Source organism: Antedon mediterranea, chromosome 5 (assembly GCF_964355755.1).
Source record: "Antedon mediterranea chromosome 5, ecAntMedi1.1, whole genome shotgun sequence".
NCBI lineage: Eukaryota > Metazoa > Echinodermata > Crinoidea > Comatulida > Antedonidae > Antedon > Antedon mediterranea.
The window spans coordinates 3,270,147-3,288,609 of record NC_092674.1 but is presented as its reverse complement, the minus strand read 5'-3'; the positions used below and the strand labels follow the sequence as shown (position 1 = coordinate 3,288,609).

General features: G+C 35.6%; 2 protein-coding genes across 2 annotated transcripts in view; both read right to left on the bottom strand.

Annotated features, from left to right (window-relative positions):
* Positions 1-18,463, bottom strand: part of LOC140049249 (MLX-interacting protein-like) — a 149,878-nt gene that overhangs the window by 76,329 nt on the left and 55,086 nt on the right. The window lies entirely within an intron of this gene.
* LOC140049251 (cullin-4A-like) overlaps positions 1-18,463 on the bottom strand; it is a 67,173-nt gene that overhangs the window by 22,776 nt on the left and 25,934 nt on the right. The window contains exon 13 of the mRNA XM_072094097.1: positions 3,287-3,394. Coding sequence (XP_071950198.1) covers positions 3,287-3,394 — 108 coding nt within the window. The remainder of the gene's footprint in view (positions 1-3,286; positions 3,395-18,463) is intronic.

The window sequence follows — 18,463 nt, the reverse complement described above, 5'->3', positions numbered from 1 at the left end:
CATTTGTGTGAACCAAACTGGGTCGAATTTCTGTCATGAGTACTGATTTGTTGGCCTGTGATTTATGACGCCTAAGGGATCTATCTAGACTTATTTTTTAGAATAATGTACGTACCTGTCAGATACAATTGTCTTGTGTCGTATAATAAATAAGTACTGTAATAGTTACTGAAGTTACTATTACAATCTCGTCAATGAAAACACGAAAATGTATATGCACTTACTTATGAAAACGTATACAGTATTATACTCAGTTATTGAAACAGTAGGTTTAAAAAAGTTTTGTTTGTCTGTAAAATGATGTAATCAAGCTGTTTACATGAGTCTTAATTTATAAGCACATCAATAATAAAATAGTTTATCTATCCTGTAATTGGCAAGATTATGGTCGCTGTTGAATGAAATAAAGCCAATCGGTATCATATTTGTACAGAAACGTTTTCGCGGCCGAAGGGTGTAACCTAAATTCGTTGTATTATCGTCAAGAACTAACTGTAACTAAACTTACATAGAAAGTAGGGTATCATAAATTTGGCCTTAGCACTCGGGGGAGTGGCTAAGATGAAGTCCGTGGGACTACTAAATATAAATTGTAATGAACCTCGAGGGACATAAATAGGAATATTTCATGTTTCATTATCAATGTATAATAAATGGAAACTGTTTACCGATTCAAATAATAGAAATTGGTTTTTAACATTTTCCGAACCTATTGCAAGTTTATTCTCAAAGGGCCCATATATTTACCTACCGTATGTGTTAAACCAAGGGCTCATAAATTTACCTACAGTACTTGTGTTAAACCAAACTGGATGTTCCATTCATCGCAAATCAATACATTTGTATAATCGTATATTAAATCTATCAAAATAGTATTTTTTAAAGAAAATCGGCCTGTCTTCAACATTATGATGGTGTACTCTAGCAATCTATCAAAATAGTATTTTTTAAAGAAAATCGGCCTGTCTTCAACATTATGATGGTGTACTCTAGCTGTTCAACCGGTTTTCAGCTATTAAAAACAATTATCGTAGGAGGAGATAGGAAAATGCGAAGCCTCCTCGCTATGTAACATTAGGGTTGAGGGATGGGAAAGCGGATAGGTACAAAGAGGAACAATTTTTAAATATATTCTTTATCCACTGAGTAACGAAATATTTTGTTCATGTTTTATAGGCCTATAAATAATATACCTCTAAATACAGTAGGCCTAAAACATTTGCGATTTAATACTTTGTTAAAACTGTCACTGTCATAATCGATTGAAATATTAAAGTACATGTCACGATACACCACTACGACGTTTATATTTTTGGTAATTATTAATTAATACAAACGTTGAGAAGGAACTGTCAGTATAAAGTTTATTTGTATATCTAACAGTAGAGCCTATCCACAGTCTCAGTAATAAAGTTTATTTGTATATATTTTTATATTACATCTAACAGTACGAACATTCACAGTAAGAAATGTTTGATTCAAATGAAAAATAGTTAATAGGTATTTACAGTATTGTCAAAGTATTGCAAGTTTATTCTCAAAGGGCCCATATATTTACCTACCGTACGGTATGTGTTAAACCAAGGGCTCATAAATTTACCTACAGTACTTGTGTTAAACCAAACTCTGGCAGACTGAGAGATTGGGATGTTCCATTCATCGCAAATCAATACATTTGTATAATCGTATATTAAATCTATCAAAATAGTATTTTTTAAAGAAAATCGGCCTGTCTTCAACATTATGATGGTGTACTCTAGCTGTTCAACCGGTTTTCAGCTATTAAAAACAATTATCGTAGGAGGAGATAGAAAAATGCGAAGCCTCCTCGCATTTTTTTGGCAGGTATTTTTCAAGATGGACATCCATTAGACAGTGTATACCACGATCGGAAAACACCCCTATTTGGGGCAAATCTTTGAACCTAAATTCGTTTTAATCGTCAATAACTAATTATCTAACTCAATTTAATTAGTAAACAGGGTTACATCAGGCGGTTAAAATCAGTACCGAAAGTACGAACCAACTTTACATACCATCGAGTGAAAATTCTAGAAGTAAGGCGCGATTTACCGAATTTTGCCCTTACGTAAATATATATATAGATATGTGATAATGAATTATGGAGATATGATTGATAATGTGATTTCACAAAATGGCGTATACGTGTTGTCACGGATGAGTGATCACGCTGAAAACCTTATTAGGACTAAGTTACAGTATTTGAAAGACATTGTGAAATTTTGGTAATCATTGACATTTAACTTTTTGAGATATTTGTTAAACAAAAAGTGTACAGAAAGAAGAAGAAGAAGAAGAATAATAAAGATTTGATACAATAACAATAGGTGATCATTTTATTCTAAATGATCACCTAACAAACTAAAATTTCAAAAGATCACTGAATATTTGTTTTTAACAATCTATTTATTCTTCAACTACAGTTTAAGTTAAAAAAAAATCAAGCTAAGATACATAATTTGATATAAATACAGATCCTCACTGTTTATCAACATAGTACTGTAGGGCTGAACGAATTTTTTGGTTGGCTAGCAACCATGCAGCGCCCTGTATCGTTGTGACGTCACACCGTGATACTCTATGTGCATGTATAGCAGATAATACAATGCTCTTATGTACGATACGATACGATAGTATTTATTGTCATTTATACAACAAGGTACAAATTCAATTTCGTTAGTTAATTTACATTTGATATACATACATAACAAAGAAATTACAGAGATCTAAAAACATTGCTATTAAATACATGAATAGAATTATAAACAAATGATTGTCAGCAACGTTTAGTGTTTTGATTTTAAGAGTGATCAGTCTTACCAGTTTGGCTAACCTTAAAGATGTATTGTCGTCCCCCTGAAACATTAATTCTTAACAATTTTTCTGTTGAATATGCCAAATAGTTATCCACTTTGACCAAAAATTGGATCGAAAAAAAAGTATTTACCTAAAAAAATTTAATATAAAGCAAAAAATAGTCAAATTGGCTGCCAGCCAATGGGGTTTTGGTTGAATTAAGCATTTATTTTGTAATTTTATAATTTGTTAATGATTTTTCCAGTTTTTTTTCTACAGAAATGATTAACTTTATTAAAGCTACAAAATAATCTATTCAAAGTCTCATTTTATTAATCTTTATTTTTCATGATTTTGGGGGACAATACATCTTTAAAGAAGTTATCTATAAATTACATCTGTGTAATAATAAAATAAATATTAGCTCAAGCCGTACTTTTACATATTATATTAGTGGTAGATGACTTACGTTTGAGGGCAGGTGTACCTCCATCGGTGTGTACGTAGGCCAGTAGCCCATAGTCAATATGTTGACGGTCATCTCAATATTGCCCGGCACTGATTGGTGCTGCATATGCTGTACAAAATACATAATATAAATAATAATTAATAATTACAATAGCAGACTCCCTCCAATTGAAGACTGCTGTAAGGCGGACCCGGATGATCACCTATCCTTTACCATTAGCTGCTCCCTCCAGTTAAAGACTCCATCTTATTTAGAGACCATTATAGTAGAGCAGTTAATGACATGAGCTGTGCATTTTATTACCAAAGCATGAAACTTGGCACAAAGTTTCTATAATGTATATAGATTCAAAATATCGGGGGGTGCCAAGTGTCCAACGTCCGGTATGGCGGCCATCTTGATTTCAAAATGGCCACCATAAAAACAAAAAATGTTCATATCTTGGCAACTATACACATTAGAGACTTAATTCTGGTCTCAAATTGTTCACAAACTATATATTTCTATTTACTCTAATGAAAATTTTCGTCCAAAAATGACCGGAAATGACGTTTCTTTCAGTTTGACCTTTGACCTCGTATTTGTATATCTCTGTAACTACTGGTCATTTTCAATCGATTTTGGTGTCATTTTGTTCAGAATAAATACATTTATATTTGTAGTAATGAAACATTTTCACATAAAATGACCGGAAATACAATTTATGACCTTTGACATTTAATTATTGATTTTTAATTATGTGAATATACTGTATGTGGTTTTTGGTGGTCTTAAATGCACCTAATTTTGAACTTTGACCTGATAGGCGTAATTATATTAAATGATTAATGTACTTAAATTGTATATTGTACATAAAATTGGTAATTATTGTGCTTGGTGGTACCATTAATAGTTCAACGATGTTGGCACCTTCTGATTCGCTAAAAGTTTTAATAGTTTGACAGAGGAAATAACATACATGTTATGGAATACCGTCAAACCTCGAAAAGGTGATAGTATGAGCTTCTTTTCGAGATAGACTGTATTTGAATGTCAAATGAATAGTATGATGATCGTGTTTATATCAATATATTATTAATGACCTTACAAAGAACCCTTTATATTTCAACAATCAAGCCTCAGTTATTCTACAATTTATTGTTTTCCAAGTGGCTGGTAGGCCTATTTTGATTGCATCTTCTTTTTGTAGGCCTATGCTTCCTCGGTAATATGGTCCTACCCCTCCTTCTTTGTCTGTAGATGGTCTTATACCCCATTCTTTGTCTGTGGATGGTCTTATACCCCCCTTCCTTGTCTGTGGATAGTCTTATACCCGCTTCTTTGTCTGTGGATGGTCTTATACCCGCTTCTTTGTCTGTGGATGGTCTTATACCCCCCTTCTTTGTCTGTGGATGGTCTTATACCCGCTTCTTTGTCTGTGGATGATCTTACACCCCTTTCTTTGTATGTAGATGGTCTTACACCCCTTCTTTGTCTGTGGATGGTCCTACACTCCCTTCTTTGTATGTGGATGGTCCTACACCCCCTTCTTTGTCTGTGGATAGTCCTACACCCCCTTCGTTGTCTATGGATGGTCTTATACCCCCTTCTTTGTCTGTGGATGGTCGTGAACCCCTTTCTTTGTCTGTGGACGGTCTTATACCCCCTTTTTTGTCTGTTGATGGTATTAAACCCCTTTCTTTGTCTGTTGATGGTATTACACCCCTTTCTTTGTTTGTGGATGGTCTTACACCCCTTCTTTGTCTGTGGATGGTCTTAAACCTCCTTCTTTCTCTGTGGATGGTCTTATACCCCCTTCTTTGTCTGTGGATGGTCTTATACCCCCTTCTTTGTCTGTAGATGGTCTTATAATCCCTTTTTTGTGTGTGGATGGTCTTACACCCCCTTCTTTGTCTGTGGGTGGTCTTACATCCCCTTCTTTGTCTGTGGATTGTCCGACACCCCCTTCTTTGTCTGTGGATGGTCCTACATCACCTTCTTTGTCTGTGGATGGTCTTATACCCCCTTCTTTGTCTGTAAGTGGTCCTATACCCTTTCTTTGTCAGTGGGTGGTCTTACACCCCCTTCTTTGTCTGTGGACGGTCCTACACCCCCTTCTTTGTCTGTGGACGGTCCTACACCCCCTTCTTTGTCTGTGGACGGTCTTACACCGCTTTCTTTGTCTGTGGACGGTCTTATATCCCCTTCCTTGTCTGTTGATGGTATTACACCCCTTTCTTTGTCTGTTGATGGTATTACACCCCTTTTTTTGTGTGTGGATGGTCTTACACCCCTTTCTTTCTGTGTGGATGGTCTTACACCCCTTCTTTGTCTGTGGATGGTCTTACACCCCTTCTTTGTCTGTGGATGGTCTTACACTAGGTATCCCAATGAAAAAATTCAGATTAATTTTTTTACTTTTTCTTTCAGTTAACCATAAAGAACTTAATGTAATGTAATTAGCATTTTGCAATTTAAATGATTGAAATCCGATTACCCGTTCTAAAGTTATGGTTATTTAAAGTGGTAAAAAAATATACGATTTTTTGCCTAAAAATGGTGTTTTTTGCAGTTGAAATTGGAAGCATTTTTAAAAGGTTATAACTTTTACAATAATTAGTTAAATGTTTTGAATTTTGTTAAACCTATAGATATCACAGAGTTGTACAACTCTATTTTTTTTGGAGCCTCAACGAAACCTATTTTTTAAATTATTGGTCCGCAAAGTGGTAGGAAAGCATTTAGCGCCCATTTTTGCTGGAATTCCCTAAAAAAATGAAAAAACTGCAATTTTTCAATGATCTGTAACTTTTGAACTACTGTACTAATTCATTTAATTTTGTTGTACTTGTTAGAATGTAGTGTATATTTCATTAATAAATATATTTTAGATGTGTATATGAAAAAAAAAAAAATTTTTAATGGTGAAATTTAAAATTATAAAAAAAAAAAATGAAAAAATATGTTAAAAACGGTGTGTACTGTTTCCTTTCTTTTACACTAATTTTCGGTAAGTATAATTATTAGAATATTTTAATATACTTTATATTTATAATTTCAATCATAAATACTATTATATATAACTTTTGAATACGTAAAACAAGATTTTAGGCCCGTATGATTATGACACCAAATCTAAGCTGGGCTGCTAAGTAAGATATGCTCTTTTTAAGGCAAACGCACAATGGGTCAAAATAAACTCATTTAAAATAATCAATGTTAATTAAAACAATTAATTGTTTACCTGAATAGTATATATAACATTTTAAAAATTGTTTTCTTTTCGTATATTACGTTATTAAATTGAAATACGGAGCTAAAGTTTAGGCCAAGTCACGGCTTACTCGCGATCAGTAGTCGCTCCCGTTAAAGTATTTCGGTCGCAGTTAATGACTTTCGACCGCCGTATACAGAGTCAAATGTAACGTTGCTAAATTAGCTTAATAAATTTCTTCGGTACATTTTAACCTAACGCATTTGCATTGTATACTTGCATAATAAATCTTCCGCACATTACATCAATTTTAAGTTGTTAAATTAATGTGTAAAACCAGATATTCTACGACGGAAAAGGACATGTCAATCTCCGACATCGCTGCTGTCACACATCTCGCGTCGAGTCGGTCGAACTCGAGCGAGGAAAACTAAACAACGTGTTCAAAATATGGAACGTACCATTCGCTGATAGGGTGCATTAATGTATTTAACGGAAAACGCCACAACAAACACGCGCGTATTTTAGAGTACAATATTTTACTCACTACAATATTCACCGGATTATAATGGTTGGATCTTTAAAATTTTGAACGGGATTTACGCCTCATGCACCATTTTAAAATGTAGTTCGCACAATTACCATGCACAATACGTTTGTAAACTATGTTTTATCGATTTCAATGTAGATTTAGCTATAATTTAATACCAAAATCCATAATATTTTTCCATAAACGGTGAATCAAAATTGGATTTTTGTCACAAAAATTGACTTTTCGTTACGAAAAACCTATTTATAGAAGACGATTTTCGTATCAAATTAAAGCTCATTTAAAGCCTGATAACATACAACAAAAATTAATCCGCTAGCTCCAATGGTAATCGTGCGATCGTGTTTTGAAAACTGATGGGGATTTTCCGATGAGGTTTTCAACGCGCGGAAATCGGCTCGACGGGATTTTAGAACCGTTTTAAAATCGCATTTTCTCGGCAACTAATTCATTAATTTTAATTATAAACACACTTATACATAGATTAAAACAAGTACTTTCAAACAATATAAATTTTGTAAGTATTAATTAAGATTGAATACGATTTATTTAACATCAAAGTCATACTACTTTTTCGAATTTCGTCAATATTTCAAAAGTGATACCCCTCTGTGCGCTTTCATTGGGATACCTACTTACACCCCTTCTTTCTCTGTGGATGGCCTTACACCCCTTTCTTTGTCTGTGGACGGTCCTACACCCCTTTCTTCTTTGTCTGTGGATGGTCTTACACCCCCTTCTTTGTCCGTGGATGGTCTTACACCCCTTCTTTGTCTGTGGATAGTCTTACACCCCCTTCTTTGTCTGTGGATAGTCTTATACCCCCTTCTTTGTCTGTGGATGGTCTTATACCCCCTTCTTTGTCTGTGATGGTCTTATACCCCCTTCTTTGTCTGTGGATGGTCTTACATCCCCTTCTTTGTCTGGACCCACTACTTTGATTGATTAAATCAGACATTGTTTCTTGTATGATTAGGAGACCAAGACCTTCAAAGTGAAAGTCCACAAGTGGATGCCTAAAAAGGTCTTGTACAGAACAGTATATTGTAGGTCCATGTCACTAATTTGAGAATTACTTGAATAATTATATTGAGATGTCTTTTACGAATTGATTTGGTTCGGATTTTGCTAAAAAATCAATGAGTAGAGAAAATCGAGGAAAAGGATACAGATGGTTTACAGCAAATGCCCATTACCATAAAAATGGAGTATATTTTTTTAGATGCAACGAAAATGAACAAGAATTATCTGAGTTTCTGACTAATGAAAGTAGGTCTACTGCACAAATGCAGGATAAGTTTGTAGTAAGTTTGAAAGACGGTATTCTCTTAACTCATGAAAATGAAAACTTTCCGAACTTGTCTCATATGCAACATCAAAGAGGCCAACGAAAGAATGCTACTTTACATCAAAAATATTTCCAAATGGCATCTAACAATTCAATTCAACTTTTATTTCAGACAATTGTCCATATGGTATAATACATTGCAAAAAAAAAAGATGATGGAGAGAGGACCAAAACTTTTATCTAACGATTGACACATCACAGTTTAGCAAACAAGTCGGCATAGATGAGCTCAGTGATTGCTGTTTCTCAGTGATCTGTCATACTTTACGCCTATCCTATCACATCAAAAGTCAAAAATTCAGAATAATAATTCCTGCTCATTTTTGCAGTGTCATTTATTTCGTTAAAAAAAATTAGGTGCATTTATACCAATGTAAACCACATACAGTATGCAGGGCCGTAGCCAGGATCTGTCAAGGGGGGGTTCGCACACTAAGTATTTGGGTCACCCCCACCCCCATACCTATCCCCCCCCCCTGGGGTGGGGCCTGAGGCGAAGCAAATTTTGTTAAATGACACCCCTAGATGGCCGGAAAAGACACTCTCATGCAGCATGCTACCAATGAGCAAAACGATCGTACTTGGACTCGTGGACTATTTAAACGATAACATTTGTTGCCGTATGTTAGATGCGCGTGCTCTGTGCGGAACCGCCGATTGTTTGATCATTTACTCGATATTTTGTTTTGCGTTCAAGTTCAATGCGAACGTACGTCTAGGAGAAGCCCCGAAAAAAGCACACTGGGTGAAGGCAAATGCAATTCTTTTTATAGCTCTATCTATAATATTTATTTACAGCAATTTGTTGAGGAAATTAAATATGCCAATGTAAATAGGTGATATTGATACATTTGAGTACGTATCGGCTGGTGGTCTAGAAAAAAATAATCGGATGCCATAATGTGAACTACAGTACATGATACCATAGATATTATAGTGTAAAATATTAATATTCACTATAATCCTCTATGATACATTATACTTCATAGCCACACATAAATACTGATGTATGTCGGAAGGCTATATACTTTATGCATGCTGCCTGACTGCCAGTGATCTAAACAATTGGTACGCAGTTGTCTGGCGGTGTCCTTTGTACGAATCGTTCTGTCCCCCCCCCCCCCAGCTCGCTGTGAGACGCGTCAATATCATGTTACATGCAGGGACCAAACATTTATTTTTCAGGTTAAAATTGGCAATTCATTTGCAACTCTTTACAGACTATATCGCTCGAAGTACGCTCATACAGGGAAGAAGGTACTGTATGAGTTATTCCGAACGAGTTTACGAATTTTTTAATTTACGAGCAACTTTTTGTACTGTGGGGCACGTATTTGGACGATTTTCGGAGATGAGGGTGAGGTATTGGGCATGTCGGGGATGGGGGTTCGCAGTCGGTTAAGGGGGGTTTGCTGTAAAGGGGGGGGGGGGTCCATAAACCATAAAAACCATAAAAACCCCCCTGGCTACGGGCCTGAGTATAATACCCCGTTCGGTCCGATGAATAATTCATAAATTAATTAATGAATATTAATTATGAGTGTAGTATTATTCTTAAAAACTACCCTCTCATAATTAATTAATTTATTAATAAATAATACCCTTTAAAATAATAATTATTCATAAATACTACACTCATAATTAATATATTAATATTCATTAATTAATTTATGAATTATTCATTGGACCGAACGGGGTATTATACTACTAAAACGTTCAAATAGCTTAAGGATAGTTTTAACTATCTTTTACACCTGCTCCGGTCCGGCTAAGGTTCAGATTCGCGTCACATGCGGCGCGTACAGTTAAGGGGCCTTTCACACCTGCTACAGTCAGGCTAAGGATCGCGTCACATGCGGCGCGTACAGTTAAGGGCTTTTCACACCTGGCCAAGACCTAATAGACTATTATTGTTATTGATTCGGTGCGTTTCAGTGAAAAAGGTACATGAAACTGTGAAACAACAGAAAAAAAGTACCGCATTATTGAAATAATTAATGTTGTCTACCACCAGCAATTTTATCCTAATTTTAATGAATATTTATTAGCAGTCACACTACACAATAGCAACTAGCAGAACAGAATCATTGATATTGATTTTTAATATACATCTGTATCTTTGTTCTTGTTTTGTTCGTGTAAATATATCGAAATAATAGACGCTTATTGATGATTATTATTTCATATCAGTTATTTTCCGTCCTCAAGTTTGGAATAGGACATGATCCTGCATTTCATAGTCGTCTGGTAAATTGTCATGTTTTGTAAAAGCTTACAAAAGTATGCAATGTCATTTCTCTTGTTGTTCAATTGAATGTCTTGATTTGTGGTGGTAAGAATGTTTAATGGTTTGTTTTTAAGATGAACAACACTATGTTTTCTGGTGTTGTAGGTCTAATTAGAAAGAAGTAAATATGATTGCAACCCTCTTTGTTTGTACTTAGACTTCTACACTCCTTCTTGAAAATAAATTACATACAAGTAAAGCGAACAATTAAAAATCCCCCAAAAAATAATGTTCAAAATATGGAACGTACCATTCGCTGATAGGGTGCATTAATGTATTTAACGGAAAACGCCACAACAAACACGCGCGTATTTTAGAGTACAATATTTTACTCACTACAATATTCACCGGATTATAATGGTTGGATCTTTAAAATTTTGAACGGGATTTACGCCTCATGCACCATTTTAAAATGTAGTTCGCACAATTACCATGCACAATACGTTTGTAAACTATGTTTTATCGATTTCAATGTAGATTTAGCTATAATTTAATACCAAAATCCATAATATTTTTCCATAAACGGTGAATCAAAATTGGATTTTTGTCACAAAAATTGACTTTTCGTTACGAAAAACCTATTTATAGAAGACGATTTTCGTATCAAATTAAAGCTCATTTAAAGCCTGATAACATACAACAAAAATTAATCCGCTAGCTCCAATGGTGATCTAAACAATTGGTACGCAGTTGTCTGGCGGTGTCCTTTGTACGAATCGTTCGTCCCCCAGCTTGCTGTGAGACGCGTCAATATCATGTTACATGCAGGGACCAAACATTTATTTTTCAGGTTAAAATCGGCAATTCATTTGCAACTCTTTACAGACTATATCGCTAAAAGTACGCTCATACAGGGAAGAAGGTACTGTATGAGTTATTCCGAACGAGTTTACGAATTGTTTAATTTACGAACAACTTTTTGTACTGTGGGGCACGTATTTGGACGATTTTCGGACAGTGGTGGCGCCAGCGGGGGGGCTACGGGGGCTCTAGCCCCCTCGTCGGGGAGCCTAGCCTCCCACCCCCCGTCGGGGAACACGGGTACTTTTTGTCGGGGAATATAATATACAGTAAAAAACGTTCGCGTTCACAAGCTTCATATAGCTTCAGCACCTAGAAAACCATGACGTTCCATTAACCGTGAGAGTACGTCAGAGAGCCATTATGCACTTTTATGCATTCATTTATTGCCAGCGATCTAACTTACTACTAAACAATAGCTAGGTTCGCACTTGTCTGGCGGTATCCCTTTGTACGAATCGTTCAACGTTGGGTCGAGACGCGTGATATCATGTTCCATCCAGGGACCAAAATGTGTACTGTAGTTATTTTCCAGGCGAAGTTTACTGACGGTTACGTCGTGTACTGCATCGACGTACGCTACACTACAGCAAAAACGAATTACGTTAATTGTTCGTATGTTCACCAATTTTTTAAATTTTACAAGTAACCTTCTGTACCGTGGGGCACCTAAAATAAATTTTTCATCCATTACTAAACAAAAAAACATGCCATTTTCGCTTAGCCAACATCTTATTATAGCTAAGTTATTACATTTTCAATGTCCTGTATGTCATGAATTTCTCACCACTCGGAAGTCTAGATGGTACGCACGCATACACTTGGGAGTAATAAACTTATTTCCCCGACTGAAAAAGGTCTACGCTTGCGTTTTTTAAGACTCTAGGCCTGATGTTTCCGAAGTATAAAATGCAATTTTTTGAAGACCTGCAGCTCTAGTTTTAAACAGTTTCTTAGCTCAGCCCCAACAATAAAGCTGGTCATATTTCGAAGTACAAGAAGTCCATTTTCCGGGACCTAACATCTCCATTTTTCAAACATTTCTTAGCTCAGTCACAACCTTGATAGGGACTGTTTCATGTTTTGAAGTATAATAAGTCCAACTTCCGGGACCTCCAACTCTATTTTTCTAAATTTTCTTTGAACTTTTATTTTTTAAATTGAAAAATATGGATTGAAACAGTCATCGCGCATCGTTTTTTTGCACGCAGTATTTTATTTATGCATTATAAAAAATGGAAAAAATGGCTACCCTAAATCTGATTAAAATGACCTCAAATGACGCTAGAACGCGTTGCTTCCGGGGGCTTCGCCCCCTCGACCCCCACCGGGGGCCCTTGGCGGCCCCCTGGCCCCCAGCCTAGTGATGCTCGCTTCGCTCGCATAGCCCCCTCGTCGGGGAATGTAGCCCCCGCGTCGGGAAGATCCTGGCGCCACCCCTGTTTTCGGAGATGAGGGTGAGGTATTGGGCATGTCGGGGATGGGGGTTCGCAGTCGGTTAAGGGGGGTTCGCTGTAAAGGGGGGGGGGGGTTCGCCCGAACCATAAAAACCCCCCCTGGCTACGGGCCTGGTATGTTCACATATTATATATGTCAAAGGTTATAAATTGTATTTCCAGTCATTTTATGTAAAAATGTTTCATTACTACAAATATAAATGTCTCTATTCTGAACAAAATGACACCAAAATCGATTGAAAATGATCAGTAGTTACTGAGATATACAGATAAGAGGTCAAAGGTCAAACTGGGAGAAACGTCATTTCCGGTCATTTTTTGATGAAACTTTTCATTAGAGCAAATAGAAATATGTGGTTTGTGAACAATTTAACACCAGAATCAAGTCTCTACTGTTTATAGTTGCCAAGATATGAAGACTTTTTGTTTTTATGGTGGCCATTTTGAAATCAAGATGGCCGCCATACCGGACGTTGGACACTTGGCACCCCCCGATATTTTGAATCTATAACATCAAAGAAACTTTGTGGCAAGTTTCATGCTTTGGTAATAAAGTGCACAACTTGGCTATTTTTATGGCACTAACTGCTCTACTATTAGTCCGGTGGCAGGAGGAGGGGATATCACCACCCGAAAGGGGACAAATTGCCATCCAACTTTTCTAGACCAGAATTTTCCGTAGATTACGAATATGGAAGGTAATCGATCAGGATAGAAAGCGTTTTCGAGATATAAGGGGTCAAAGTTCAAAATTGACCAATATAAAAACATGCTATATCTCTGGAAATTCTGGACGTAGTGAGATAATTTTAGTGTCAAATTGTTCACAATGTATATGTTTATATTAGCTCTAACAGAACTTTCTTTGGAAAATTGATCGGAAACCCCATTGTTAGCAATTTTGACCTTTGACCTCTTTTTGCTATATCTAAGTAACGGCAGGTCGGAGAGAATTAAAAATAAGAGCAAATTGTTCCCAAGATATACATTTATATTCAGTATAACAGATGATATTGCTTGAAAATGACCGGAAGTGTGGTTATTAACCTTTGACATAATTGAATAAGGTTATAAAAACATTAATAAATATTTATCGTAAGGAGCCAATTTTGGTGTCAAATTGTTCACAATATATATGTTTATACTTTACATAATGCAACATTTTTTTCAAAAAGTGACTTAAACACCTATTTTTCTGTAATTTTAACCTTTGACCTGTTTTTCTCATCTAAATAACGACATGGCATAGAGATTTCTAACGGCAAATTGTTTATAATAGATATTTTTATTCAATCTAATAGATTATACTGTTTGAAAAATACAAGTGTGATTATTGCCTTGAAAGCCTTTACAAAGAGCCTATCAGGGCAGATTTAATTCAAAGAGGTGTGGAAGGGGAATAATACTATTACTATACAGTACAATGTCTTTCTTTTGAGCAATTTCAATCAGGTATCCATGTATCTCCAATAAACGGAATGTATGGCTCATAGAGAATTCAGAAGTTACCCTTGGTTCATTTTGGCAAATCCATATGGGTTCTTTTAAAAGGATTGAGGGTGCACAGACAGGCTTTTCCCATGGCTTAATATTGGAACCTACAGTTTTAATTACCCGATATATTTCTAACACAGTAACTTATGTAGCCAAATGCATTGATCCCATACAGGAGCCAAATGTAGAACTGACCATACAGTAGAGAACCACAGAAGGGTCTAAATAGATGACCTGCTGTAATTGTTTCATTTTAGGCAAAATCCAAATCGGTTCTTTAAGGATCGAGAGTGCACAGGCAGCTTTATTCCATGTGCCTGTCTATATTAACCAACATTGTCACCCCTTATATTTCCATTATGAGGCTTAATGTCCATGGATGACCGGCCCTTGGGTTAATTTGGGCAAATCCATAAGTGTTCCTTAAGGATGGAGAGTGCAAGGCAGCTTTATTCCATGGGCCCGCCTGTCTATTATGAACCCACAGTGTCACCCCTTATATGGCCATTATGGGGCTTAATGTCCATCCATGGAGGACCGGCCTTTGGGGGTTAATTTGGGCAAATCCATAAGTGTTCCTTAAGGATCGAGAGTGCACAGGCAGCTTTATTCCATGTGCCTGTCTATATAAACCCACAGTGTCATCCATTATATTTCCATTATGGGGCTTAATGTCCATCCATGGAGGACCGGCCCTTGGGTTAATTTGGGCAAATCCATAAATGTTCCTTAAGGATCGAGAGTGCACAGGCAGCTTTATTCCATGGTTCTGCCTGTCTATATAAACCCACAGTGTCATCCATTATATTTCCATTATGGGACTTAATGTCCATGGAGGACCGGCCCTTGGGTTAATTTGGGCAAATCCATAAATTTGTCTTAAAGATCGAGAGTGCACAGGCAGCTTAATTCATGGGCCGCGCCTGTCTATATGAACTCACAGTGTCACCCCTTATATGTCCATTATGGGGCTTAATGTCCATCCATGGAGGATCGGCCCTTGGGTTAATTTGTGCAAATCCATAAGTGTTCCTTAAGGATCGAGAGTGCACAGGCAGCTTTATTCCATGTGCCTGTCTATATAAACCCACAGTGTCACCCATTATATTTCCATTATGGGACTTAATGTCCATGGAGGACCGGCCCTTGGGTTAATTTGGGCAAATCCATAAATTTGTCTTAAGGATCGAGAGTGCACAGGCAGCTTAATTCATGGGCCGCGCCTGTCTATATGAACTCACAGTGTCACCCCTTATATTTCCATTATGGAGCTTAATGTCCATCCATGGAGAACGACCGGCCCTTGGGTTAATTTGGGAAAATCCATAAAATGTTCCTTATGGATGATCGAGGGCGCACAGGGATATTTATTATATCTCTATGAACCCACATTTTCACCCCACATACATTATTTCCAATATAGGGTCTCTTGTAGCCCCACATAGAGAACCCCGAAAGGTCCATGAAGGATCAGCCCTTGGGTTCACTTGAGCAAATCCATAAATGTTATTTAAAGATTGAGGGTGCACATTTAGTTTTATTCCATAGTTCATCTATGAACTATTTACTAATTTCTAATACAGGGCCTTATGTAGAAGCACACCACATAGAGATCCCAAAAGGGTCCTCAGAGGGTTCATTCGGGCAAATCCATTGGGTTATTTTAGAATCCTTTGTATACAGGAAACTCTTTCCTGTATGGGCCAAACTATATAAAAATTGTGGTCTGTCTGTGTAGTGAGTTGTGGATTGAGTTTGGCCACCTGGATCTGCCTATGCCCTATCCTGTACGAATTGGTATTCTCTGGTTCTGATGAATAGTAGTTTATTTTCCAAAAACGAATATTGTTGCCCTAATAAATGCAACTGTATAGTGGCAAATCATTGAAGGTCAGCGCAACATTTTTTTTAACATCATAACATTTTAATCGTCATAATATTAATTTTATTATTTACTTTACAGTATTATATTAATACATTTAAAATAATGCGCACTAGAAAAAATATAAAAATACCATAACTTCACTGATCAAATAATATGATTACATTTATGAACACCGATCTCATAGTTTAAATAACTTTGCATTATTTAGTGGATCATTTGTTCAAATGTTGACCTTTGACCCATGTCGACTTGTGTAATGATAAATGTGCTCTTTTGATTGTGTATGATTGATAGATGTCTTAACAGAATGATAAAACATAACATTTTGTCTTAAATGTTAGTTTTTATTTGGTTTTAAATGCAAATTGTGTGATTGGTCAATATTGACATTTGACCTTTAATTGCAAAGTATTTGTTTTATAAGGCGACTGAATAACACCATACAATACCTATAACCATACACATGTATTAAAAGACCAAATTGAACTTTAATAAATTGGTTATAATACATATGTATATAATACATTGTTATAATTGGTCAATTTTGAACTTTGACCCCTTATCTCTTCCAATTCGCTTCCTATCTTGATCGAAGTCTGATTTGATTAAATACAGTATTATAATGAAATAACATAACTTTACTTATCAAATAATTTGATTACTTGAAAAACCATCAATATCATAGTTTCGACAACTTTGCATTTATTTGTTAACTAATACGCGTATTAAAATGTTGACCTTTGACCTTATGTCAACTGATGAAATTGACCTTATGTCAACTGATGAAATGATGTATTCGCTCTTTTACATTGCGTATGATTGATTAACAGGATGAGAAAACATCCAATTTTTATTAAATATTAGTTTTTATTTGGTTTTATAGGTACGTTTTATGATTGGTCAATATTGACATTTGACCCTTAATCACAAAGGATTTTTTTTTCATAAGGTGATTGAATAGACACTTATAATCATAAAAATGTAATAACAGACCAAATTGTGCTTCAATAAATTTGTTATAATACATAGTTGTAATTGGTCAATTTTGAACTTTGACCCCTTATATCTCGAAAACGCTTCCTATCCTGATCGATTACCTTCCATATTCGTAATCTACGGAAAATTCTAGTCTAGAAAAGTTGGATGGCAATTTGTCCCCTTTCGGGTGGTGATTCCCCCCTCCTGCCACCGGACTACATAGACCACAGTTTTTAAGTGGACTCAAATAAACATTTCATTCAAATATTCCCTCCAATTAAAAAAACTTTAAAATAAACGTTTAAATGTATTGTTAGGGTAGGACAGCCATTGAAATGTTGAAAAAAATCAGACAAATACTGCAGTTTTTGAGATACACATAAATGGACAGACCAACCAAACAGATTACATTTAATTTCCCTCTAAATAATAGGATTTAAAAGACCATTTCTAATGCCAGACTTTTGTTGGAGGGATTTTAATTTTAGACAAAAGCTACTAAAGACCACTAAAATCTGGCAGGGTTTATTTCTTAGTAGCATTTAAAAAAGAAAACTACAGAGGGCTCACATCCAAATTCATGTTGCCTTTTCATTCTTTTGGGTTTTTTTACTTGTTTTATTTCTTGTAATTTAAATATGACAAATGAAACTAGAATTTAATTCGTCACTTTGACGAATTATAGGTGATCATTTTTATCATTTTAATGAAATTAATTTTTTTTAAACATGTACGTACGTTAACATACGATAGGAAAATGTTGATGTATGCCATCCTATTATACGCTTATAGTGCTGAGTTATGCCTATTATATGCTATATACAATGTACAGTATATACTGTATATCTATATACAGTGTAGCATAGGTGAAATTATGGGACACACATCAAGTTCAAATTTTTTGGTATGATGGAATTATCAAAATAAACTCGAAGATGACAATTTCGAAAGATAATGAATTGAGCAAATAAATATAAGGATTGGAAGAGAATTTGACACGTAGAAGCGCAATGCGCGCTCTTTGAAATTTGTATAACTTCGACTAAAGAAATTTAAAAACTACTTTTTAACTTCAACTGGCCATATGATAACATCACAACATCCGATAGGCTTAATTTTGATATGAATTCATATCTACATTTCATCAGCTTTCATAATAAATTATAATCTTCAAGGTCACCTTT